Genomic DNA, 27993 nt, shown 5'->3' on the forward strand with positions numbered 1-27993 from the left:
CGATAGAGGGTGGAGGAGTGGCCGAGGAACAAGCTGCGGCGTATCGGAGAACTGGTGAGTAAGAGTTTTTTTTTTTTTTCATCTCTCTCTCCTCTCTCTCTCTCACTGCCGCTCTGCGTTGGCCTTTATCCTCTTTTAAATTTTACAGTTTTTGGGGGGTACTACACTGTTACAGGAAGTACCCCCCATTTGAATTATTTCTGTTTCCCTCCCCTTGTCCCCTCCCTCATCCAGGTAGATGGGAATGACCTGCCGGCAGACAGCGCAGATGGGGGGGATGTACGTCAGGCCAGGGGCTCCCCAGCCTGAGAGAACGAGGGAGGAATGTGGCAGGGTGGAGGGCGGGGCCGGGTCGTGATCATACACACCCGGTCCCGTATTAGGCTAATCAAGCCTCTGAGGTATAAAGGTCGACTGCAGAGTATCGTGCGGGAGAGAGAGAGATCGTTTACAGACATGTCCGTCATATGTGTGTTTATGTTGTCTTTTAAGTTTACTATTAAAATATGATTTACATCATCTAGCCGGTTCTCGCCTCCTACTTTCCATTGTTCCCTTTACAATCAGGTTGGGTAAACATTACTTGAAAAGACATAAAATAACTATTTCGTTTTACAGTGCACCATAAATTACACACAATCTTACCTCAAAAGTGCATTTGGAAACACTGTTTTTCAAAGAAAATAAAAAGTATGTTGTTGCTGAATAAGGACAAATATGGTAGTCCAATACATCAAGGTCATAAACTCACATGCTTCTGGTAAATGTAGTGTTAATTTAGCATCTTTTTAGCAATGTACATTTTAAATAAAAACACAGCAGCTTCAAAAGTCACGGCTGAGGTATGACTGTATGTAAATTATGTTGTAAAGCAAAACATGAAAGTCTTTTCAAGTAATGTTAAACACAGACCTTATTTTACTCGTTCAACTCATTAGAAATTCTCCAGGAAACCCATGATTTGAAAATGCTAATTGGAAATTAGGACTACAAACTGAAGAGCTCTGTAAAGAAAAAATCTTGCGTGAATGTTAATATAAAATAACCCTGTCACACAGACTTACGTTGCAGGTGAGGAAGCGGAGGGCCATGCGTATAATCAGTGCGGCCCAGAAGAAGTGCAGACACTGCAGCACCAGCAGAAGCCCATTAAAGAAGTAATATCCAAAAAATGGAGTGTACACAGTTACGGGATACACCCATGTACAATGCATGATCCTGCGAGTGAGTGAGTGAGTGAGAGAGAGAGAGAGAGGAGGGAGGGAGGGAGAGAGATTACAGTAAATTCAATTACACATAATAATAAAATATTACATAAAATAAATATACTTCCAAATATTTCAAAAATTGTGTAAGATTATAAAACCTGTTTTCAGACAATATGTCAATATAGTATTTCAATAGGAAATATATCAACACAGGAAAAAAAATCTACACTCAATTTCATGGTGCCTTTGAGAGATTAATACTAAATGAAAAGACAGCATGACATTTGAGATGTGATGTGATCTGATCAGATGAGATTTGATGAGATCTAATGAGATGTCATCTGATCAGATGAGATGTGATGGGATGTGATGTAATGAGGAGGGATGTGATTGATATGATCTGATCAGGTGAGATTAGATGTTATGTGCAGTGATCTGATCTGAAATGTGATCTGATGAGATGCATTGCGATGTGATGAGATGTGTTCTAATGAGATGAGATGAGATGTGATCTGATCAGATGAGGTGAGATTAGATGAGATGAGATGAGGTGAGATGTGATCTGATCAGATGAGATGTGATCTGATCAGATGAGGTGAGATTAGATGAGATGTAATCTGATCTGTTCTGATGAGATGATTTGAGATTAGATTAAATGTTATGTGATAAAATAAGATGTGATGAGATGTGGTGAGATGAGATGAGATGAGATGTAATCTGATCTGTTCTGATCAGATGAGATGTGATGTGATATAATGAGGTGAGATGTGATCTGATGAGATGAGGTGTGATGGGATGTGATATAATGAGGTGAGATGTGATCTGATGAGATGAGATGTGATCTGATCAGATGAGGTGAGATTAGATGAGATGAGATGAGATGAGATGAGGTGAGATGTGATCTGATCAGATGAGATGTGATGTGATCTGATCAGATGAGGTGAGATTAGATGAGATGTAATCTGATCTGTTCTGATGAGATAAAATGATCTGAGATTAGATTAAATGTTATGTGATAAGATAAGATGTGATGAGATGTGGTGAGATGAGATGAGATGTGATCTGATGAGATAAGATGAGATGTGCTGTGAACTGATGTGCTGTGATCTGATCAGATGAGATGTGATGGGATGTGATATAATGAGGTGAGATGTGATCTGATGAGATGAGGTGAGATGTGATCTGATGAGATGAGATGAGATGTGATCTGATGAGATGAGATGTGCTGTGATCTGATGAGATGACATGATTTGAGATGAGATTAAATGTGATGTGATGAGATGTGGTGAGATGAGATGTAATCTGATCTGTTCTGATCAGATGAGATGTGATGGGATGTGATACAATGAGGTGAGATGTGATCTGATGAGATGAGATGTGATCTGATGAGATGAGATGTGCTGTGATCTGATGAGATGATTTGAGATGAGATGAAATGTGATGAGATGTGGTGAGATGAGATGTAATCTGATCTGTTCTGATCAGAAGAGATGTGATGGGATGGGATGTGATGTCATATAATGAGGTGAGATGTGATCTGATGAGATTATTTGAGATGAGATTAAATGTGATGTGATGAGATAAAATGTGATGAGATGAGATGATTTGAGATGAGATGAAATGTGATGTGATGAGATGTAATCTGATCTGTTCTGATCAGATGAGATGGGATGTGATATAATGAGGTGAGATGTGATCTGATGAGATGAGATGTGCTGTGATCTGATGAGATGAGATGATTTGAGATGAGATTAAATGTGATGTGATGAGATAAGATGTGATGAGATGACATGTAATCTGATCTGTTCTGATCAGATGAGATGTGATGGGATGTGATGTGATATAATGAGGTGAGATGTGATCTGATGGGATGAGGTGAGATGTGATCTGATGAGATTATTTGAGATGAGATTAAATGTGATGTGATGAGATAAAATGTGATGAGATGACATGTAATCTGATCTGTTCTGATCAGATGAGATGTGATGGGATGTGATGTGATATAATGAGGTGAGATGTGATCTGATGAGATGAGATGAGATGTGATCTGATGAGATGAGATGAGATGAGATGTGCTGTGATCTGATGAGATGATTTGAGATGAGATGAAATGTGATGTGGTGAGATGTAATCTGATCTGTTCTGATCAGATGAGATGGGATGTGATATAATGAGGTGAGATGTGATCTGATGAGATGAGATGTGCTGTGATCTGATGAGATGAGATGATTTGAGATGAGATTAAATGTGATGTGATGAGATAAGATGTGATGCGATGTGGTGAGATGAGATGTAATCTGATCTGTTCTGATCAGAAGAGATGTGATGTGATATAATGAGGTGAGATGTGATCTGATGAGATGAGATGTGCTGTGATCTGATGAGATGAGATGATTTGAGATGAGATTAAATGTGATGTGATGAGATAAGATGTGATGAGATGTGGTGAGATGACATGTAATCTGATCTGTTCTGATCAGAAGAGATGTGATGGGATGTGATGTGATATAATGAGGTGAGATGTGATCTGATGAGATGAGATGAGATGTGATCTGATGAGATGAGATGAGATGTGCTGTGATCTGATGAGATGATTTGAGATGAGATGAAATGTGATGTGATGAGATAAGATGTGGTGAGATGAGATGTAATCTGATCTTTTCTGATCAGATGAGATGTGATGGGATGTGATGTAATTAGGTGAGATGGGATGTGATCAGATGAGATGAGATGAGATGTGCTGTGATCTGATGTGATGAGATGTGGTGAGATGAGATGTAATCTGATCTGTTCTGATCAGATGAGATGTGATGGGATGTGATGTAATTAGGTGAGATGGGATGTAATCTGATGAGATGAGATGAGATCTGATGAGATGAGATGTGCCGTGATCTGATGTGATGAGATGTGGTGAGATGAGATGTAATCTGATCTGTTCTGATAAGATGAGATGTGATGGGATGTGATGTAATTAGGTGAGATGGATGTGATCAGATGAGATGAGATGTGCTGTGATCTGATGAGATGATATGTTTTGAGATGAGATGAAATGTGATGTGATAAGATGTGATGAGATGTGGTGAGATGAGATATGATCTAATAATATGTGATAAGATGAGATGTGATGAAATGTGATGCAATAATGTGATGGTGTGATATGTACCAGAAAGGGAAGATGATGAGGCGTGTGATGACGAAGACTGCAGCAAACAATATGAATAAGTAATTACATGTGTTCTTCCATCTTGCGTAGTTAAACATCTTAGCTGACTGAAAGAGAAAGAGATAGAGAGAGAGAAAGAGAAAGTGGAAAATATTAAAAGGATTAGGGGGTAATTGATGGACACAGAAGAGAGAGAGAAGAAAATGAGTATCAGAAAATCTTGTACACAAGGAGGCATCTCTTCTACTGGTCTATGTTTGTCATGAGATCCTATCATCGCAGGCTGCTTCCGAATGTTCATAATATGCATACATTTTTAAGATTAGGATAATATGTTGAAAACAGTATGCCAAAAGAGCCTAGATGGTATGCATTTGTGCATCCATTCAGGGATAATTAGCTAAACCACCTACACCAACCTTAATACACCCCACTAAAACACCAACATCTGCACTCACTTAACACTTTATAAGGAACACCTGAATGAATATATGCGATTATCTAATCAGCCAATCGTGTGGCAGCAGTGCAATGCATAAAGTCACACAGATACTGGTCAGGAGCTACAGTTAATGTTCACATCAACTATCTGAATTACGAAAAAATGTGATTGCAGTGATTTTGAACGTGGCATGATTGTTGTTGCCTGACTGGCTTGTTTGAGTATTTCTGTAACTTCTAAACTCCTGGGATTTTCACGAACAACAGTCTCTAGAGTTTACTCAGAATGGAGCCAAAAGCCAAAATTTTGTGAGTGGCAGTTCAGCAGATGGAAACGCTTTGTTGATGGGAGAGATCAGAGGAGAATGGCCAGACTGGTTTGAGCTGATTGAAAGGCTACGGTAACTCAGATAACCACTCTGTACATTTGTAGCAAGCAGAATAGCATCTCAGAATGCACAACACGTTGAACATTGAGGCGGATGGGCTACAACAGCAGAAGACCATGTCGGGCACTTAATAAAGTGCTCAGTAGCCGCATTTCCACTATCGGGCCAAATGAGGGTGTGCTAGTGTGTGCCAAGGCCAGTTGCGTTCCCACTGTCACAGGGCTTCCTTGTGCCTCCTCTGGGCTTTCTCAATGGCCTTTGGCCCACCGATTACCCTTGGGCCAAACAAGGCCAACCGAGGATTGGTCCTGGCTGGCCAGTTGATAGCCCTGGCTCGCAATGGCCTGATAGTGGAAAAGCCCCTAGTGAGTCGTGGGCAGGGGTCGGCAACATTTTTAACATGGAGTGCCATTTTCTATTTTCCTGTTCAATGCTGGCATGCTTGCCATAGGTTGCCGACCCCTGGTATACTGTATTAGTCCACACTACTGAGAGTGGACAACATAAATTCACATTAATGTCCTACTGGTATTCCCTTCTGTCTCCACTAGTACACCCATCTTTTCTTCACCTAATATTTGTTACAGAGCCAAACAAACTGTTTTATATTAGTGTATGAGAAATGTGTTTAGGTGGTTTATCTTCTTACCTCTAGTAAATAGTCTGCAGAATCATGCACAAACATGATTAGTGTTCCAGCTCTGATGTAATTCACACACCAGGAGAAACTGATCAGTGTGATGGTAGCCACGTGATGAACAATCTGCTCTTTGAAGTCCTGAGGTAGAGAGTTAGGTTTCTCTTAAATCTAATATCAATATACAATATCTGCAGTCAACAACAACATAATGAGGATTTTTAATCGATTCACAGCCCTAGTTGATACTATGCTTTATTTTACACACACAATTGGATGGAATGGTCATGTTTTGCTTATGTGGTCAGAGCTAGGCTATTTTATTCCAATTTACAGTTCAGTGCTCTTAACAAAGAGCATTTTAACTTTTTACTGAAAGCACATTAAAAAGTCATCAACCCCACCATAAAAACAAAACAGCCTGAAATGATTCAAAACATCAGCTGCTGCTTTGAATATTGTGCTTCTCAGTAAATGAAATTATGTGTGTTTGACTAAAATGATATATGGAGATGCAAAAATGAGGTTTACTGTGTAAATCAATGATGGAATGCCAGATGGACAGCAGGATGATGGAATAACTTACTTTACGCTTGACATCTGAAGCAACACTGAACAGAAGGGAAAAGTAGAAACCCAGTTCCAGCATGTAGTACCAGTACTGAGATGGTAACAGCGTCTGAATGAGACAGAGAGAGATAGTCTGCCTTAAACCTTTTTAAGCAATAAGTGGTTTGAAAACATGAGGTTTATGATGTTTATCTGACTCTAATTGCTCATAAGCAGACTTTAATGTTTTTACTTGACTGCAAATTCGATTAGATGCAATAGCTCAGTTGTAATTTAAGAGTTCCTATTAAAGCTTATTGGTTATGTAAATGCTTAGTACTTATTTGCCAAGTGTGAAGTACTGTATGTGGTCTATGTGCATTTCAAATTGTTGTATGTTGTCCGTGTTAGATTGTATTTACTGGTGATGGCAAGGTACCCTTGAAAAATGTAAACTCTATTGCCTTTATGGCTATGTAAAACAAATATACATATCACACCAAAACGTGTGCACACGATACACAAAAACTGTACACACAAAGAAAATGAGTGAACTGTTTCAGAACAACCATTTAAAAAGCAAAAAAACGATTGTGATATTTGCAGACGAAATGCACTTGATATGAGATATCATTTTTCTCCACCTCTAAACTCACGTCTGTTATATTTGGCGAAGACTATGCCGCATGGACTATATTAGGTCGTTTTTAAATCCTAAAATTATAAATGGAACACCCTATGTTATCATGGACTTTAAGGACAACAAATGAGGGCCACAAGACCGCAACTCCAATCTACTGTATGTGGTGATGATAGACTACAGGAGTTTGTTGTTTTGTGTTGTTATCAGTAAAACCTCACCAGAGTGGGGAACCCTTTCCACATTTCCTTTAAATCATACAACCAGGGTTTCTAGAGAGAGAGAGAGAGAGAGGAGGATTTGAGGAGTCAGTACAGGAAATGAGATTACAGTATGAAAACTGGTGGCAACTGCAAATGGCAAATTACTTACATTGATTAGTGCACCAAGACCACCGATGAAGGAGAGAAGATAAAAGGTGAATCTCCAACTACAAAAGAAAACACACACACAGTGACATTGGCCATTTTGTTAAAGGCTCTGATGCTTTGTAAAAGAAAGACATTTTAATGAGTTATTAAGGATTTAATAGGCTAAACATTTCAGTCAACTTTCATATTCCAATTATTTAATCTCACACATTAGCGGCTAAGACTTAGCGCACAAAAATTGGTCCAAGCTAATAGGACTTAAAAAAAACCTTATTCACAACAGGGGCATCTTTGATTGACGGGAATGACTACGAGGCTGTGAGGGATAGACGTACAGTCTATTTAATGGGTTGTACAGCTGTTTAAAGTGTTTTTAGATTGTTCCATTGATGAAATGTTGAAAATTACTTTCCATTACTTTTCCTGGGAGTTTATAATAGCTTCATACAGTGCATGTATAACAGTTCATGTCGATGAAGAGACAGTAAGTCTATCCCTCACAGCCTCGTTTTCATTCCCATCAAAAATCAAAGATGGTGCTACTGTGAAAATGTTTTATGTCCATTTGCATGGAGCTAGAACAATGATTAAAGTATTTGAATCTGAATTTAGCTCATTTTAATACTTGACACATGACATTTAACAAAATGTTTGATTTTGTGGCATATTTTGTGAACCGTATTTTTAAACAGCAGATTTTTTGTTTAGAATTTGGTGGAATTAGCTGAATATCAAGAAACAATTAATAAATACAAATACAAATCTCCCAAATTAGGATCTCAGAACTTCAGATCATAGGCCAAAGGTCAAGCTTCCGAGTTACACAGGGTAAAGTAGAAGTTATCAGAATTTAGCATTTTGGCCAATCACAGAGCTACCAGAATTGCCTAGTGCAGTCCAATGTAGGTTTAGGATTAGGATCAGACAGCTCCAGAGAATGACTACTTGCACTGAGCCGTACCGCCATGACGTACTTCCACTTTGAAATAAAGTTCCCAGTTATCTGTGTTTATAATGTGTCATAGTTGCCTAGTTCCCGAAACTAAAGTGTTTGGAAGACGATTTTGAAGTATGTATATTTTCAGAGGCAGGAGAAGAAATATTCGGAACATTACTGTATACATCATCTTTAAAATGTAGTGAAAGAAGAGTTTTAAAGCGTTAATTTAGCCCAAGTTGATCTGAGAATGTAACGGCTGGTAAACACTCCAAGCACATTTTCATATCTATTTTGTGTCATTGTTTTATTGATAAGTACCTCGATACATGTTGAAGTGTAAATGCATAAGTAGAAGAGCTGCCAAAGATAATGAGTTATAACTAGTGCTGTCAGTCGCTAAAAAGTCAAGAGTAATCGCATATTTTTTAGTAGTTAATCACGATTAATCACAGATTTTGAAAGTGCTGTAATTTGACACTATATATAATAATTTTCCTGTCAAAATGCATTTATTTCCATCTTAGCAAAAAAACTAATCTAAATGTAGCAATATAATGCTTTGTTAACATTTTCTAAACAAAGCCTTCCACAGTCTAAAAAAGAATTGCACTAAAATAGCACCAATTTATGTAACATTAAACGTTTCCCAAAGTCTAATTTGTAGTTTGACTAATTGAAAGTACTAGTCCCCACTTAGGTTGCATATTTAATGCAATGGGCAAGAAATCTCTTAAACTCTCATCCTCCACAATATTAATCTGCTGGTAGACTGTGGCTATATGCTTTGTTACAGCAATCGTGAAGCGTGTTCATGATTCGCGTCAAGGAGTCAGCGCCAGCGCAAACCGTCACTTTGAACTCCACATGAAAAGCGCTTGCAGACAAAAACATTTCGTTCTGCGTTTTGGTGATAGTTAAGCCTAAATATAAGGTTATTTTATTTACTGAGATAACAAACTCCATGGTTCTACCATAGGAGAGAGCGTAACAGTCAACTAGCATGTTACGACAGTACCGCCCCATAAAATGTCAATGGCAATGATTTGTTATTTTATGCTAAGCTTGTAGGATCACCTTGGTAGAATGGCTCTGGTGTGTGTGTGTTGAAAAGTGTGCGTTAGTGTAATGACTCCGGCCGGATATTTTACTCAGGTCCACCCTTAAAACTAGTGTTTATGCTGTTTATGCTGTATTAACGGTAAATGTGTTAATCGTGATTAAGACAAATTTACGTATTAAACTTTTTTAATTGAACGCATGTGATCATTCTGACAGCTCTAGTTATATAATTTGAGACTGATTAAATATGTATGGCATTTTAGTGCAGTAAATGCATGTATTCAATTTGACTTTAAAACTGCTTCATTCTGTTCTGAGTGTTTTTTAAAGGTTGCTCAGAATAAGAGAACAGCTAATTAACCTTGTTAACGGTGTTAACGTTAATACCAAGAACATAATTTATTATTTTAATCAACTGACAGCTCTAAAAGGTAAAAATAATCTGCCTTCCCATAAGTAAATCTGTGCATGTAGGCATGCTGAATGCTGTATCCGAAAAATACCTAAGCAGACCGTGGAAGCAGTTCTGCAAGTAGTCATTTCTGGTAGCTCTGTGATTAGCCAAAAAGCATGACCTTTGGCCGAGTTTGTTAATATCAAAATTCAGATTCAAATACTTTAGTCATTGTTTCAGCAACATACCTGTGAAGATGTCTAAGTGTGTTTGTACCTGGCCTCACGAAACTTCTTGAGAACATTAGGTCTGTCTTGGTTTCTCCGTCGTCTGAACCAGCATTGGACTTGTCTTTCTATCCAACCTGTCTGCTTGCACAGTTTCTCTACTGAACTCTGCAGATAGCAAGCAAAACCAAACATCTTATGTCTCAGATCAACAGAGGCAATCATATTTACTTAAGTAGTTGTTTAGTTTAGTGATTTAGCAGTGTTGTCTTGTATAATAGTGAAATGTGTTTGCAGTCTATGCACCTGTGTGGGGTTTTTAGATGCGTTGCAGTAGTAGGACTCCAGTGTTTGGTTGTGTGTAACTCGCCGTCTGACCATTTCCTTAACACCCAGTAATGAGGCTAGTGGTGTAGCAACAACTCTAAACATCGAGAGACTGTACAACATCACTATCACCAGATATGTCAAATATGTCAAATGTAAACATACATGCGCACAACATATACTTACACATACATTACTAAAATTACATACTGAATAAGCTGGCAGAGCACCACTAAAGTTATTTACATCCAGAGTGAAAATGAAATTGTACGTGTGCCAATCGAGTTTTGCTTAAACAGATATCCCGAAGAATTGTTCCTGATGCCCTCACTGATACACATGTATATCTGAGTATCCATGCATAGTCATAGTCTATATACCATTTGTGTATAATTTTAGCCCATTTATTGCGCTTTCTTTTACAAGCAGGGGTGTAGAGTCCTGTTTTTTTGGACTATGTGTTAGCTCTATTGATTTTGGATGGATTGACCACGGATTCATTTATGAATAGGAACGTAATACTATGGCTTTGTTCCAAAACCCACTGAACTGTATCGCTATATACTGCCTACATAGGCAGCTGCCCTTTAAGGCATGTTTAATACACACTTTGCCTGTGGGGTGGGAGCGGTGATGCTGCATGGCTTTAACGAAAAGTGTGCGTATAGCTTTCACACTGACAGCAATGCTACTGAATTACAGAGCTGCAGCTCTATACAGAAAAAGTGATTTCTGGGTTACAACATTTGAGCATTTCCATTAATAAGGGAAATAAATTATACAACTTTTGGGAGAAGCAATTGAGAATATAAAAGGCAGGAGGAGGATCACATTTAAATTGAAATGTTTGACAAGGAACAGAACCTCATATTGCAGAATCTGAACAGCTTAATTGTAGAAATGAAGGTGTAATTTTGACCAAAAACCTAGACCTAGTAAAAGGTTTGAACCCACCTCTCAAAGATCTGTCGAATCACAAGAAACATGAGGGCGATTGGCAGTGCCACCCACAAATCCCGAGCCTTTGCGTAGACCCGCCCATCACGGTCTTCCAGGTCTGCCCATCCCAAACCTTCTGGGAACCAGAGACGCTCCTGCCAGAACACTTCACTCAACCCTTCCAACATACTGCCAAAGACAAAGAGAGAGTTAGTTGAGAGAGCTGCACACTTCTGGCAAACATTTGTGGCGAATCACAAGTTCATTTGCATTGGAAAATAATGAGTGGCAAATTTGTAGCAAGTTTGCCAGAACTCTAGCTTTTTTGTAAGGTTATCTTGGCATTAAAAATAGCATTGAGGTTCAGCAATTAATTGGGACAAAGCTCGTAGTAAAATCTTGCATAGAAAAACTATGATGTATATTAATCATGGGACAAAATGGTGAACATGTGAAGAGTGAAGACGATAGAACCATTTGTCAATCAAAGATTTGAATGTTTTATTCCAGCCTTCAAGAATGAAGCGAGAACAGCAATCAGAGTTGACATTACCATCAAAACCAGCACAGCTTTGAGACTTCACATTAATGAATATCTATATATATACATATATATGTTTTGGGTTTAATACGAGTTAAACTTTATTGACAGTGTTTGTGGCATAATGTTGATTACCATAGAAAATAATTGAGGCTCATCCCTGTTTTTCTAAAGAAAACAATCATGCTCAGTAAGGCACATGCAAGTAAATGGGTCCAATGCAAAAACATTGAATACACAGTGTTTCAAAAGTACATTCACAATACTTAAACTTAATACATGTTAACATGACTCTAGTTTGATAAAATCATTTAATAACCATGTCTGTGTAAAGTTATCCAATTTTCCAACATTGCTGTCATGGCTGTCATATCCCTAACCCTAACCCTAATCCTATGCCTAACATTGGTAAAACCTGTAGGCCTAATGCTACCTTCATGTGCTATCGGAATTATCCCACTTCTGAAGTGGTAATTACGAGTATGATGCGTTCAAGTGTTTTTGTCTCAAAGAAAAGGAAACATGGACGACGCTATGTTTATTCATACACATTTTGAAGAACCTTTATTTGGACAGCATGATATGTATTTATCAGTTAACTTGCTGACGATAATGGAATTTATGTCAAATACAAGGTATTTTCACAGTGTAAAAATATACAACATGCATTAAATGGTTGCTGCTGATATACTTAAATGAATATAATTGAAATGGCAAGCGCTAACAATAAGTTTTATTTTGAAAAATTAACAAAACTTGTCATTCACTACAGAAACCGTACTCTCCTCCGCCATGTTGAAAGTTTATAACTCCTCCCAACTCGGAAACTCATAAAATTTATAAAAATGATCTCTGAGTTTCGTGATGGAATATGTGTGTCTAAACAAACAGCTGCTTCATGTTTGGAGAGCCACAGTCAAATATTAAGGGCAAAATATTCATTGATTAACCAGCAGGAGGACCATGCTGATGAACCAGCTATACCAGCACCAAACCAGCACTAACTAGCAAGAAAAAAAATTTCAACAGCGTATTCTAGTCTAGGATTAAAATTATGAAAATATATGGTTATTCTACATTTAAAGTTCTGCACGATCCACAGTTAATCCACAGGCTAATCTGCGCTTAAAGAACTCACCCCTAGATTTCACAATACTCAGAAAACAGATGTGGGAAAAAATCAAGAGTGGAAGGATGAGGTCACTTTCGAAACTGACAGAAGGGACTGGAGGATTGCAAAGATGCTCGCCGGAGGACTCGTAGTTCCAGAAACCACAAAACAGTTTTAAAAGCGTTGCATGTTTGAAGTGGAAGTAGCTGGAATTTAGTCTAATGGCATAAAATCTGATTTACACTTATATATTAAAGGATGTCTAACCAACAGGTAAAACAACTAACCAGAACAAATATAGTTGTACTCAGTTACATCTAATTTATTTTCCACTAACTCACTCCCTAAAACAAAACTCTTAAATATCTAAGAACCCACAGTCTGTTGACTAACTATCTGATACATATTGCATAGAAAAGTGGCAAGCACTTTCTCTATCTATCACACTATAGTCTGATCAACTTCCTGGATACTGGGTGCACAGGTTTTTATCTGGTCTGCCTGGAAACTAAAACCCTGTTTAATTGTCATGATTGGCTAGTAAATTACATTTTTACTAACCAGACATTTGACATAACATGTATGCCTAAGCGTAATGCAACTGAAATCTGAAAAGATTCATATATACTGTTGGTTAAATATATAAAAAATTTTGGCCCTGAAAATGAAAATAGACAATAGACGGGGCAGGGCAGGGCCTTGCAAGGAATTCCCCAAACCCCTGCATAGGAGTCTATTTGCTAAAATCCTTCAATATTTACAGTACATTGTAATAACACATTTATTATTCAACTTATTATATTTAGTGCCATTTTAAGATGTTTTAAGTTTTACTGACATCATTGGAAAAGTCTGTCTCACAAATTGACTGAATTTAGTTGTGAAAACTTCAGTTTCGTTAGCTGAACTTAATCACTTTATTTAGCAGAACTTAATTTTCACTTTAGTTCAATGAACTTTAGGGCATGCCTTGTAAAGTTAGTACTCGGTGATGCTAACTGTCATGTCAAATTAGCCCTGCATTCTTTGCATTTCAAGCTGTATGCAATAGTTATGTTAGGAGGCACACAGATGTCAACACTTGACACACAAACCTCAGTAATAGTGAAACTGAACAAACATTATAAGTAAAAGATAAGCTTATCACCACACGACTATTAACTAACAGTGATGATAAAAACAACAACAGCAACAACAGCACAAATAAAGTCAGCAAATAGCAAAAAAACTTGCCTACAACACTAACCTCATTATTTATTCATGGTGCAATACATGCTGGGAGTTGGAAAAATCTTTTTTTCACTCATAAAACCTTGTTAATGAGTTGAGTTGACAAATATGCTTGCTAATTCAATTTAAGTACAAGTTGAAAGAATCACAAATTAACATGACTGGCTCAAAAATGTTGTTGTGTCAACAAAAAAGCACCTTGATACAATTAAAAATCAAAATGATTTTTACAGTGTGTTTGTTGAATAAAAATAGTTTATAATGTGTGATTGCCCATTTAAATATTTACACATTTATTACACATTTTGATTTGTTTGTTGTTTATGTGCATTATTTGTACTATAATGTACTACTATGTAGTAATTACAGTACATTGAGTTTTACATTAAATCTTTAAAAACAAGTTTTGGTTAAGAGGTTTCTTTACTGTATCTGTGCTATGTGTCATTAGAATTCATGTTTCTTTTCACTTTTTGATCAACAACTGACTAAATAACAGGAAGGATTCATTAAAAAAGTTTTATAGATACAGTTTTAAAAGAGAAATTATTCCATGACAAATGGATTGTGTGGATCTTGTCTTTGGACAAACAATGCAAGGAACAAGTTAAAACAATCTTTAACTCTCATATGCGGTTAAACAGAATATTGTGAAAACATTCTGGGAAAGTTTAATCCAAAGATGAGGTGACCTCATTAAATGCAATGTAAATGTAAATATGGCATATCACAGCTTAACTAAAGCGATGGTGACATTACGAACTACGGAGTTCAAACTCATGCAACACAACACATAGTGAAATGATCTCTGTGTTAATCTTTTATTCCCACTACACAGTTCAATCAATTAGAGAAATCTGAATATTTACTAGCAAGTGGCTAACGACAGACATTGTTTAGTAACATAAATTGCAAACCAATTTGACCATTTATGTGAGTGATTTACTCGCATTTTAGATGGCTGTCACTAACCACCCACAATATAGTTTAACTATGTGCAATGAGCGCAAAAATAGCACTGCATCTTGAGTATTTCAAATTAGTCATTGTCATTCCTATCCGCACAAACACACCGCCTATCTATGTAAATTAGTCTTGCTACAGATTCGCTTTATTCAAAAAACTCTGTGCTATTTTCCTGGTGCAACTGAATAAATGAATGAATGAATGTTACAATTATATAGCACTTTTCTGACACTACACTAATGGCACATCACACAGTGAACAGGGGACTCTCCTAAACCACTACCAGTGTGCAGTATCCACCTTGATGATGCAACAGCAGCCATAGTACACCAGTATACTCACCACACACCAGCTAATGGTGGAGAGGAGAGAGTAGAGTGATACAGTCAATTAACGGAGGGGGATTATTGGGAGGCTATGGCTGATAAGGGCTAATGTAATGAATTTGGCCAGGACACCGCAGTTACACCCCTACTGAAAGACGGTGCCTTTTTACAGTATAGTGTTCCTGTCACTATACTGGGGCATTAGGACCCACACAGACCACAGGGTGAGCACCTCCTGCTGGCCTCACTAACACCTCTTCCAGCAGCAACCTTAGTTTTCCCTAGAGGTCTCCTATCCAGGTACTGACCAGGCTCTGCTCATATTTACCGCTCTGCTCGCCTTAGCCTTTCCGTTCTATCTGTGGGTGTTTTTAATGGTTCTATTGCCACTGGCATCCAACTGACGTGTAAACTGTGTCCCAATACTCTTCACCCTGACAACAGCCATGAAGTCTGTCCACCTTGTTTGGGAATTCAGCCTTTGAGAGAGGCTGTCACGGACCCGTGCTTGCACTGAAGTCTTTTGCCTATGTCAGAGAGGCAGTTCCATCTAGCTGGGTTAGATCCTAGTTCAACTGTGAAACTTGGTGTGTCAGAGTAACCCCCCACCACACGGACTCGGAAACTTTGTGCACCTGTGGCAGCCGGTGCCCCCCCACATCTAAGAAAAGGGCAAATTCACAGAGCAATCGCATGGAGAATAATTCACTTTCAAGTGGGGATTCAGTTAATTCATCAAGATTTCGTCCTCTTCGGATGACAATTTGGCTGTTCTTCAGATGGTGGTTGCTCGTCTAGGGGTGGACAAGTCACCTGCCCAACCAGCCCAGTCCATTGTCTTTTTAAGACTGTTCTCATCTGCGACTTCCTATGCTATGCCACCGTGCAAAGATTTTGTGTCGGAATTCTATAACACCCTCATGGGGTCTAGTGTGCCTAAATGGCGGTCAAAGACCGCTCGTACGCTAGCATCTATGGCTGAAGCACATTCCATCGGGGTGGAAATAGAGCAGCCTGTCGCAGCCCTGGTGGTGTCACTTAACGGGGCCCTACAGGACAATGCGCAATGTCCCAGTGTCCAATGTGGTCGCACAGACTTGCTGCTGAAAAAGGTGGAATCATCTGCTGCCTATATAACCCATGCCGAGAGTACAATCTGTCAATTACTCCTTGCTACTACCAGTACATTGGAGTCCGCAAACGCTGACCCCTCAGCTTCTCAGTTCCTGCAGCCATGTGACCCATGAACTAGGTACACTTACCACCACACTTCTGGCAGCCCGCCACCAAGTGTGACTTGGTGGCGGGCTGCCAGAGGATTGCAAGAAGACTCTGTGGGACCTCCTAATCGTTTCTGTGCACCTTTTCGGGCCTAACATTCCAGAACTGCTGGAAAAGAGAGTGAAATTGTCTGAGGCCACTCGCCAGCTGACACAGGTGCAGCGCAATCCTGGCTTTAAGGTGTCAACAGCTCAAGCTTGCCATCGCTAAACAATGGCAAAACAACACTTCCGCCAGCATCCTACTCCACAGCCTCAGAGCCCTCAGCGGCCCCGTGCTGCTGATGATGCTCAAGGTTTTTGACCTCATTATCGGCAATTGCCAGGGGGACCATGCCAGCAATCCCCAACCCCCAAACCCCCCCCCCCCACACACACACACTCCCACTAAGACAACACCTCAATGGTGTTCCACCCGAACCATCACGGTGGCACAAAGTCGCTCAAGTCTTTGCATCTCACTCACAAGATTCTCACCTAGTCTCTTCCACGACTAGCATCACTGAGGGCAGTTTAAATCCTGGGGTCGAGCAATCAGGTAGCAGATGCTCTATCAAAGATCTTCTGCATCTGGGAGAATGGAGGCTTCACGTGAATGTGTTGCAGAGCATATGACATCAGTTTGGCAAAGCAGATATTTATTTCTTCGCATCAGAGGCGACCACCCATTGGATCTGCTATCGCCGATGGACGGCAGTGTTTGGCACCCGGAACCAGCCCGTCTGCTGCTTTGGGTTTGACCTCTGGGTCCAATCCTCTTCTAACTGATTGTGAACCTGCTGTTGTTCATACTATTGCTAGTGCTAGGGCTACATCCACATGTCATACGCTACACGTTGGAATTTTTCTCTTCATGATGCAGGGATCATGGGTTGGATCCTACACACTGTGAGGTTTCAAGAGTTTTTTGCAACATCTTTTGGATGCAGGCAAGGCAGCTTCCACATTAAAGGTAGTTAAGGTAGTTGGTTAGGTGCATTGGTTGCCGGATGATTCTGGCATTGTGCTTCAGCCAAATGCATCTTTTCTAGCTAAAGCTCTGTTTCTGATTTTTTAGATACAAAGATCACCTGTCAGTCAACTCGAGAACGTGCATGCGCATTAGCTGAACAAGCCTGACAAATAGAGTTTTGAACGTGATCTGTGCTATAGAAGCACAATTTATGATACAGTACCACTGTGTTCTTTGATTGTAAATTTGACCAAATATTTTGGAGATTTCTGTCTTTTCCCACTTAAGTAGATAGGAGCTGTACTTTTATACTGCTTGTATCAATAGAAAATAGCTGCCAGATGCAGCAGGCAAAATTAAAACCATTGTTAATCTCCTCTGACACAATCCATCACAGAACAATAACACAAATGGTTTAACAGAGTTAAGATCAAAGAGATAAGTGCTAAAAATAAATTTAAACGTAACTTGAGAATAAAGAGAATTAGTCTTGAATTGTAAATTAGTTTAAAATGTTACACCGCAATAAAAGTCTGTCCACACTGAACACATTAATGCAGTTATTGAACATATTTGATGTTTAACGTACTGTTAAGAGGAGGGGGATTTTGGACCAATGAGAGTTCACAGTGGGCGGTGCTATCTGGCACAACGCCGCTGAAATTGAAACCAAGCAATCAACAGAATGTCCTGAAATCAGTCAGTTCACAGCAGCATGGTTAGTACAAAGTGAGTGCGTTTACATGCAAAATTTTACACCAATTATGTTTGTAAGCCTGTCTGTGGTCATGTAAACAACTTAACAGTTTTCCTTTATCGGGGTAAGTTTATTTATGGTTTAAGCATAAACCAATCGACACAGGTAGATTTTTGCCCATTACCATGATTTTGTGTTGCATGTACAGTACACACCTTTACCGGAGTTCTTATCCAATGTGCACACGTGTTAAGAGTATGACTTTACGTTTTGACCAGGGGTGTCGCAAGACTGTGCCCCAGTAAACTTTCCCAATAAATCTCGAGAGTGAACTGTAAACCAATTTGGGAAATATGGTTCCCTTTCCAAAACAAGAGACTATTTGTGTTTAATTGCCTGTTGAATTGAATGTTTTTCCTCATCTGCAATTTATCCAATTAAATATACCTTTGCTCCCCTTTGCCCCTGCTCTATCCTATAAAGGGGACACTTTATGAATTTTTGGGGGGCCTGTGCCCCAGTGTCGAAAAAAGTATATGCAGAGTATTTTAACATATAAGGATTGGCCCCATTCACTTCCATTGTAAGAGCCTCAATGTAATCCATATTTTTGCTTGTTTTAAAGAAAAGGAGGAACAAGTAGAAAAAATGTATGTGGTAATCAACATAATGCCACAAATGCTGTCGATTGAGCTCAACTTGTATTTGTAACATGTTCAATGGAATGAGGAAGCGGGAGACGGCGTTTCCAACTCAAAATGTCACTTTAGATTGAAGCACCCAAAATAAAACATGTTCGCCTAAAGCGGAACGGTGAAGCTTCAATCTCTCAAATAATAGATGGCATCGGCCAACACAAAAACAGCTTCAGTGTCTGTCTCACTCTCTCTCCACACTCTGAGGTATGCCCCCTTTTATTTCCCGTCTCACACCGCGAACACAGAAAAAAGCAATTACCAGCAATTCATCTCAGGTGAGAACCCTTACCGCTTACTCTCTTTCCAGATGAACGCACGACCATCCCTCGCCTCCATGGTATTGAACCTGGTATAATCCTTTATGAAATATCAGGGAATGAAGGCCAGTAAAATTGACCTTTTGTGTACTTTTGGGTGCAGTTTATGGCCTGTGTATTTTTACTGTTCCAGGAGTGGTCCAGTAACATTCAATTTGTCCTACTCAATCCTTAAAACAACCCATTTGTCAGTCCACATCTAACTTGTTCTATAACTGAATGCATTAATAGAACTGGTGCTACCGAATTAGAGCCACATAATATAGTTTTATTCAGTTCAGTTTAAAGGTCTTGCTGTGTTGTTTGTGAATGTAAGCATTCCTTTTCAACACAGTCAGACATGCCTGTGAGGGTCAGCTCCCCCATCCACCTCACTACAGCCTGCATCCTCAGCTTTCATTGGTGGCTCAGGTCAGGTGACTCAACTCTGACCATTCTATTCTGAACCTATCAGTGCACTATGTGTGTGGCTGGTAGGAAAGTAAGGAAGTGTGTTAAGCTTTTGTGAGGAACATGGGTTTGTTGAGTGCTAGATACTCTGCAGAGTGAATGGTTGAATTATATACTCATGTAGTATAAATGGTGACTTATGAATGTTGGAACGTGTGTGTGTTTTTGAAAATATTGTACTGTATAGATGACAGTTTATCAAAGAGTCTTGATAAATATTAGATATATATAGAACACACAGACATTAATAAAACTGCCTTATGCAACTCATGTTTGACTCATCGCAGTGTCGGACAAGATTGGGATGTCTGATAACAGCAGAATGAAACCAAATAAATTATTCATTCAACAAGGTCAAATGCACTGGCCATCATTAATTGAATAGTATTGTAAATTGGGCACTTCACAATAACATTGTTTTTTTTGTTTTTTATAATTTGCTTGTATAGGCCTAACTTATTGGAATGGTTAATGCTTATTTCAGATTAATTTTCTGCTTATTTCCTTTTGGTGGACAGCATATGTGACCTCTTACAAAAATCGAGAGTTCATGGCAAATTCGCCACTGATTATTTCACGTGCAAGTAATCAAATTGTCCATTGTTGCCAAAGGTTTGCCGGAGGTTCAACACTACCGATGAAGAGCTGCAAACTTCTGGCAAACATTTGCAGCGAAGCTCATTTGCATGTGAAAACAATGACAGGCAAATTTGTGGCAAGTTTGCCAGAATGCAGAAAATCCTTTCAAATGTTTTTTTGACTACTTTGCACTTACAATGGACGTCTGTGCAGGCAAGACAATTTCCCCATTAAGGATAAGGATAAATGTTAAAATACACAATGTTTCTAATGTATGGCTACATTTACGCATTATATGTGTTAATAGGAGACTAGTGGGATAAACTCGCTAGCTGACCTTGTTTTTCTGTCATAGATTCCTGCCTTGTCTATGTATAGCCAGTAAATCCTGTAACTTTCCAGACTGATCTCACAGTGAATTCGTGAAGAGTAGGTTGAATTTTCTTCAGCTAAACTTGTTCTGTGCTTACCGAAATTCAAAACACTGCCCCCAGGTGCCAAAGTGGGAAGTGTTGTTGAATTTAAGGCCACATGTGATCTCAAGTTTCCGGGTGAAATGTTTTTAGCCATAAAGGATGCTATACAGTGAAGAGGAATGCATATTTTATAAACTCTACCCCAAAACCCCAACCCTAAACCTAACTAATTGGTGTCAAAATGTAATGCTGTGGGAAAAAATGGAACCTCTGAATCATGCTCGTCTGCATGAAGGACACATGCAGACGTGATTATGCAAACACAATTACTTCCTGGTTTCAACACAGGAAGAGAACACAGGTCTTCCACACTGCTGATGCAACACACTTCTGGTTACACCACTGGAGAAGCCATTTATGCAAGAGTGACTTTTAACATAATTTACGTAATTACATTCCTACCACATCAACACCACTACAGCTGTTAATGTAGTAATCATAAATCCTGTTGAATCACAGCTGGTTTAACAACTCAAGTGATGGATGACTCCAGGTGCATTAACACTGGAGTTGTGTTTAGTAAAGGTGATGCAACTCTTTCATGATGGTCAGTGACTGGCCAAAGAACTGAAGATGAGAAAAACTAAACAAACATTCATCCTGGTCAATGTTTGCAAAGAAAAGTGATATAGGGACACATATTTGTGAGTCAAATGTATATAATCGGCCCTATGTATACTTGTTTGCAGTATGCAGTAATTAAATTGAGGTTGAGGTGAGGGGGCATTAAAGGTTGATTTACAGAAGCTACAGTATATTTGTTTAGGCAGCTGAACCAACACTGATGTGCCTCTATTATAGTATGGCAACTGGATAGCTCATTTGCATAAAGTGTCATTGAACTAAATATGTGGTTTATAAATCTAGTAGATTGTTTTTTTTTCCAGTCCTGAAGTAAAAAAGGTTTTACCACTACACAAAAACACTGGAGCCAAGTTAAAGGAATATTCTAGGTACAAGTTTTGCACTATTAACAGCATCTGTGACATTAATATATAGAAGACAACCATATTGACGTTTACAGTATTGCACTAACAATGGAAGTCTATGGGACAAGACATTCCTAAAAATAAGCAGAAATATGCAGCAATTGTTTTTGCTAAATATGCTTTGAATATTAAAGGAATATTCTGGGTTTAATGCAAGTTAAGCTCAACCGACAACATTTGTGGCATAATGTTGATTAACATAATAATTTAGAATAGTCCCTCCTTTTCTTTTAAAAACAAAAATCAAGGTACCAGTGAGGCACTTACAATGGAAGTGAACTGGGCCAATATTTGGAGGGTTTAATGTCAGAAATGTGTTGCTTATAATTTAATATAAGACTTACATTAATTCTTCTGTTAAAATGTGTGTAATATCTGAGATGTGAAGTTGTTTATATCATAATTTTTATGGTTGTTTTACGTCGTCGTGGCAACAAAGTTATAAAACTGGATATAACTACACAGAAAAGGTTAATAATGATTTCATCACACTAAAATCATGTTAAAATGCATATTGTTTAACCCTTAAACGCATACCTAGAGTCTTTAGTGACCCGGAACCTCATTCCACCCCTTGTACCTTATCCAGTTTATGGAGCTTGTGCCCTCTTTAGGATTCCTCAATCTAAACGGTGTAACACACACCAATAAATAAATAAATAAATACAATTTTCAAAATCCCCCCAAAATTTTGTTTTTATAATGGTTTAAGTGCCAAAAGAATATAGGGTTTTTAGAGACCAGAGGTATGTAAGAGCGTCTGGGGTTTTTTTGTTTCGCACTTCCATAAATTATATTTTTATGTTTATTTCATATCTGCTTTATTCGTAATTTACTTAATTATTTCATATTAAGTTTATTATCACAGGATATCTATTTCTTTGTGTATTGGAATAAAAATTATTTAAAATATATTTTATAATTTTATAATTCCCTTGAAAATATTTTGAAAATTTACAATAACTGGGTATTTTGTACATCCATTTGTGATAGATATAAGTGCCGGGTCTCTGAAGAGTGTTTGGGAAAATGACCATGCATTTAAGGGTTGTCTTGTGTCTATACTTATGAAACTATGAGTATTGTAACGTTTATGGATTGGCCCCATTCACTTTGTATGAGCCTCACTGTTTTTGCTTTTTTTAAAGAAAAGGCGGGACGAGTTGAAATACATTTTTGTGGTAGTCAACATTATGCCAGAAAATGCTGTCGATTGAGCTGAACTTGTAATGAACCCGGAATACTACTTGAATTTTACTGTACAAAAATACTTTGTAACACATATTGTGTGAAAGTCACAGGGTTTACTGGATTTACATGGTCTATCACACTTGTATCATGCTAATATGTGTAATATTAATAAGTCTTTTGGTTATACTTGAACAGATCTGGGAAAAAAATATAATTTTGATAACACAACAGTGATGTCCAGACAATAAATCAATTACATCAAACAACTCCCCAACAGTCCCAATGCATTTAACATGAAACCAGAAGAGATCCATGCAAAGCTGTGTTAACTCCCAGAGAAAATAAAGAAAGAGATGCTTGACAGATGCCTGGATGTGGGCAAATTTGTGGTCAGAACATTTCAAAAGTTGCATGCACCCATCATGAAGATGGAACATTAAGAGGAGTGATTTTGCATTGCTGTCTGGTTCATTTGGGTATTAAAATCAGACTCCTGCAGTAAGACTCTGAATTCTTATTAGTGCTTCACTAATGTTTCAGAGAACAAATGGAAAACATTCAGGCCAGATGGCAGGCATTAAGTGCAGAGCTAAAGTTTTACAGCTCTAACACTTACGTTTCAACTGCGTCTTTATGCGTATGGGTTATTTATTAGTCATATCTTAAACACTCATTGTCCACTTCTTGTGTCTATCAATTTAAGAGCTCAGGATAATTACATAAGGGAGACAGGGGCTAGTTGTCACAGGGGCTATATCTTAGTAACTATAAGGTTTTGAGTGAAAAGTCCATTTACACAAATGTGATGTTTTTGTAGCAGTGGGTTTGTATGCTGGTTTCAAACACAAAGTTCAAAACCCTCTAATTCTGTGAATTATGTCCTCCAAATTAACATTTGTATTTTTAATTGTTTTCAATTGTTTATTATTTAATTTAACATTTGTTTGTATGTTATCATGACTGATGCTATTTTAGGTAAAAAGTTCTGTTTCAAGGGTGCCAAAGTGTAGACATGACGACTCGTGCTGGTTCTTGTGGAGGCTTTATTAGTCATATCTTACACACTTCTCAAGTGTGCACATTCTGTCAAGTACTGCGATCTGATATAATCAAATAAGTCACGTTTACTTATGTTGGGAACGTTTTAATTAACTTTCAATTCAAGATGAATTTTCAGAACACTTATGTTTGCCTGAGAAAGTGAAAGGTGCATCATGTCATTAGATGATCTGTGATCTTGGGTAAATGTTTCATGGCAGATGGACAAAAAGTGATGAGGAAAGGACAACTCATGGACTCTTGAACTGTGGTCCATCATATGATCCAAGTCAATGGACTTTGTTCATGAACACACACACGTGTTTACCTGGTCATCTCTATATGGGGAATCCCATTGACTTCTATTGTTTCTAATTACTTTAAACTAACTCTTCCTCTATAAATAAACAATTTCCATTCAATTACTTTTCTTTTAATGTAGCTAACTTCTAGAGATGTGTTTGTTTACCTCTACAGGTAGGCCTAAATAGGAACTTTCCATTGATTTCTATTGTTCTTAAATTAATCACTATAATAATTTCTTCATTTGTGCATGTGTAGAATCAAAACTAAATAATAAAAACATTTATGAAAACTTTTCCCATTGATCACGTCCCAAAAAATTGTATCCCTCGGATTGAGCTAACTTCTAGAGACATGCTGTATTAATCATGGATAACGGAACTCACTTCAGTCAGGGGTCTGTGCTGACGCTCAACAGAAACACCGGAGCTTGTTGATGGATGTTAGCCGCGTGCGTGAACCCTTCTCCGGTACGTCTGCTGACTTTAAAGTGCTCCGTTAGTGGATTTACGGTCCGGCCAGACTGTTTACCACCCGCATCTCTCCTCCAGGACCTCAAAAACTTTTCTGGTCTGTAAAAACAGTTGAACGGAAAGATCCCCACCTAGCAACAGCAGTGAGTTATTTGTCTCACTGGTATTTCCTGCCGTGTTTTACAGAGTGCTACCACCTACTTGTAATTGGTCCCTTCCGCTTTTTCGGTGAAGATGATCACTACGATAGTGGAGAGAGAGAGAGAGAGAGAGAGAGAGAGAGAGAGAGAGAGAGAGAGAGAGAGAGAGAGTGTTGAATAACGGAACGGGAGGGACTTCAACATCATGACGCTCAAGCACATGAGAGAGAAGGAGAGATCAAACTCACCCCGACTATGCCATGAGGGGGAACCTCAAGTAATAAACACTTAATAACACTTTTCAACATTAGTAACCTATGACTTCAATGTAAAGTGGACACATATATAGCATTTATTAAAGAGTTGCCATAGAGAGCATTTTAACCTCACATGTTATAAATACTTAATAACACGTTTTCGTTATTTGGAATGCCCAATTCCCACTACTTAGTAGGTCCTCGTGGTGGCGCAATAACTCACCTAAATTTGGGTGGCGGAGGACAAGTCTCAGTTGCCTCCACTTCTGAGACCGTCAATCCACGCATCTTATCACGTGGCTCACTGTGCATGACACCTCGGAGACTCACAGCATGTGGAGGCTCATGCTACTCTCCGTGATCCACGCACAATTTACCACACGCGAGAACCACTAATTGCGACCAGAAGGAGGTTACCCCATGTAACTCTACCCTCCTTAGCAACCGGGCCAATTTAGTCGTTTAGAAGACCTGGCTGGAGTCACTCAGCACACCCTGGATTCGAACTCGTGATTCCAGACGTGGTAGTCAGTGTCAATACTCGCTAAGCTACCCAGGCCCCCTCTTCAGTGACTTCTTAACTAAACCACAACCATAAACGAAGGCATTTCCTATAAATAAACTCTTTCTTTATTTTTCTACCTTTCTGCATGGTCACTTCTGCTGTAGCTTCTCTACTCCTTTAACTAAATCTGAAAAGTGTTTTTGCAGAGGACTTTAGGAAATTAGTAAATTAGGTCAATTGGGACAGCACTCCAATTAGCACAATTCTTTACACATCTACATTGCAAGGAAAGTGACAACACAAGTCAAGACAATACAGTACTGAATAAACACAAAGCTGCCCGTAAAATGACATAATCCCTCCATTTAATCTCCCTATATTTGTCTATTTTTGTTGCATTCTGACATAAATCATGAATTATGGTATTTTATGTTTTTGATTAATTTAAGTATGAATATGTGTATTTATTAAGCATTTATAACATGTGTTAAACTGCTCAATATTTGGCAAGTATTGCACCAAAGTTGCAATGTTGTTATAAATGCATATCAATGATTTATAATGTAAATGACGAATGAGTTCTTAATGAAGCCCTTAACAAAGGGAGCATTAATGTAAAGTGTCACCAAAATATCAATTGTTTTGCATTACAGATATTTTATGTCATGTCATCTGCAAATTTCACAATGACGTTGGAGCTGTGTGTGGCTACGCAGTCGTGTGTGTACAAGGAGTACAGGAGGGGGCTGAGAACACAGCCCTGTGGAGCACCAGTGTTGAGGGTCAGTGGTGAAGAGATGTTACTGCCCATTCTGACCACCTGGCATCTGCCTGACCGGAAGTCCAGGATCCAGCTGCATAGCAAGACTCACACTAGTAGATTTACGCACATTCTGATGGTGCAGTCTGGAATGCTGACTGGACCCACAAATTTGCGGATATTCACCCATCTGAAGGATCGGGTTACATTCGCAACAGAGAGTGCGGTATTGCATATCAACACTACTGTGAGTGTGATATTGCTTTTATACAACAGCTCAACAAACAAGTAAATAATATTGAATAACTTCTGTTTCAGAATTGGTCTGTGATTTCTTCTGCATGTTGCTCGTCGACACTAAAACGTACGAAAAAACTTAAATCCCTTTACTGAGTGTGCGAAAAATCCCCATTCCATGTACAAGCTGAAATGCAATTGTCTTCGTGTTTCGTTTCCAGACAGCAATTCCTAGTAAATTTCCCATCACCTTTGAAGGAATGCAATGTGAAGGTTGTACAAAGTAACATTTATCTTTAACAACAGAATTAAAGTGAATAGCAGGCACAATAACGCCACTACAATGTTGCTATAAGCCTAGTGTACACTACATGACTCAAACTCGTCTCCTTTGATGTTTTAAGTCTCAGGTCTTGTTGTGTATGCACTCCTGTGACAGGCTGAGACGAGTCCCAGATGCTGTGATAGTTTTCAAAACAGATTGATATCCATACGTCTTGTCATCAGGTGTGCACACTGTTCCGATGAGGAAAAGACTGACAATGAGACACAGCCAATGAAATATAGAGAGAGCGCAAGAGGAGGGCAAGGTATTAGGAAGCAGAAGACAAAAACATTTTAATTAAATAAAATAAAATTACATTTCATCCACATCAAATACGCTTAAAAATGGGCACGAGTCGTTCTTTAATGTATGTTGAAAGAGGAGAGCAAGGTATCGGGTAGCAGGAGACAATAATAATAAAATAAAATAAACATCTCTGATCAACTTGCTATTTTTATTATTATCAGCTGATTTTTTTTCCTTTACAAATGGTGCCAATATGCACGAAATTGGGCATGTTTATTAAAATAAATGTATACATTAGCTGATCAATTTACAGTGCAAGGCTTGTCGCTTGCCATTGGCAGTTTGCTCGTTCCTGTTGCGTGTCCTCAACCTGGCCAACCCGTGTGAGTTTCGAGTCTGGGGAGGAGGGGGTGGGGGAGACAACTCTCCAAAATTTAGAATTTGGACTGCTGTGCACATTTTAAACGCTTGATGTCAGTGTTACATATTGCTCCTTTAAACGAGTTTGCATCACTAGTGTCACCAAACAGAATTCCCAAATGACTTAGCAGGTTTCCCGAACACTCGGGAATATGCCTGCTCAAGCTCACACCATTAGTTGAGGTTGTCTGAGAGCCGCTTC

General features: G+C 38.6%; 1 protein-coding gene across 1 annotated transcript in view; it reads right to left on the reverse strand.

The window, feature by feature from the left end:
• LOC127655528 (ceramide synthase 2-like) overlaps positions 1 to 25148 on the reverse strand; it is a 28966-nt gene extending 3818 nt beyond the window's left edge. The window contains exons 1-10 of the mRNA XM_052143412.1: positions 24815 to 25148; positions 11300 to 11473; positions 10325 to 10442; positions 10068 to 10186; positions 7400 to 7457; positions 7249 to 7299; positions 6425 to 6517; positions 5851 to 5979; positions 4372 to 4478; positions 1065 to 1218 (exon numbers count right to left, since the gene is read on the reverse strand). Coding sequence (XP_051999372.1) covers positions 1065 to 1218; positions 4372 to 4478; positions 5851 to 5979; positions 6425 to 6517; positions 7249 to 7299; positions 7400 to 7457; positions 10068 to 10186; positions 10325 to 10442; positions 11300 to 11472 — 1002 coding nt within the window. The 5' untranslated portion in view covers position 11473; positions 24815 to 25148. The remainder of the gene's footprint in view (positions 1 to 1064; positions 1219 to 4371; positions 4479 to 5850; positions 5980 to 6424; positions 6518 to 7248; positions 7300 to 7399; positions 7458 to 10067; positions 10187 to 10324; positions 10443 to 11299; positions 11474 to 24814) is intronic.
• Between the last annotated feature and the right edge of the window lie 2845 nt (positions 25149 to 27993).

This window comes from Xyrauchen texanus, chromosome 15, assembly GCF_025860055.1.
Source record: "Xyrauchen texanus isolate HMW12.3.18 chromosome 15, RBS_HiC_50CHRs, whole genome shotgun sequence".
NCBI classification, from domain to species: Eukaryota; Metazoa; Chordata; class Actinopteri; order Cypriniformes; family Catostomidae; genus Xyrauchen; species Xyrauchen texanus.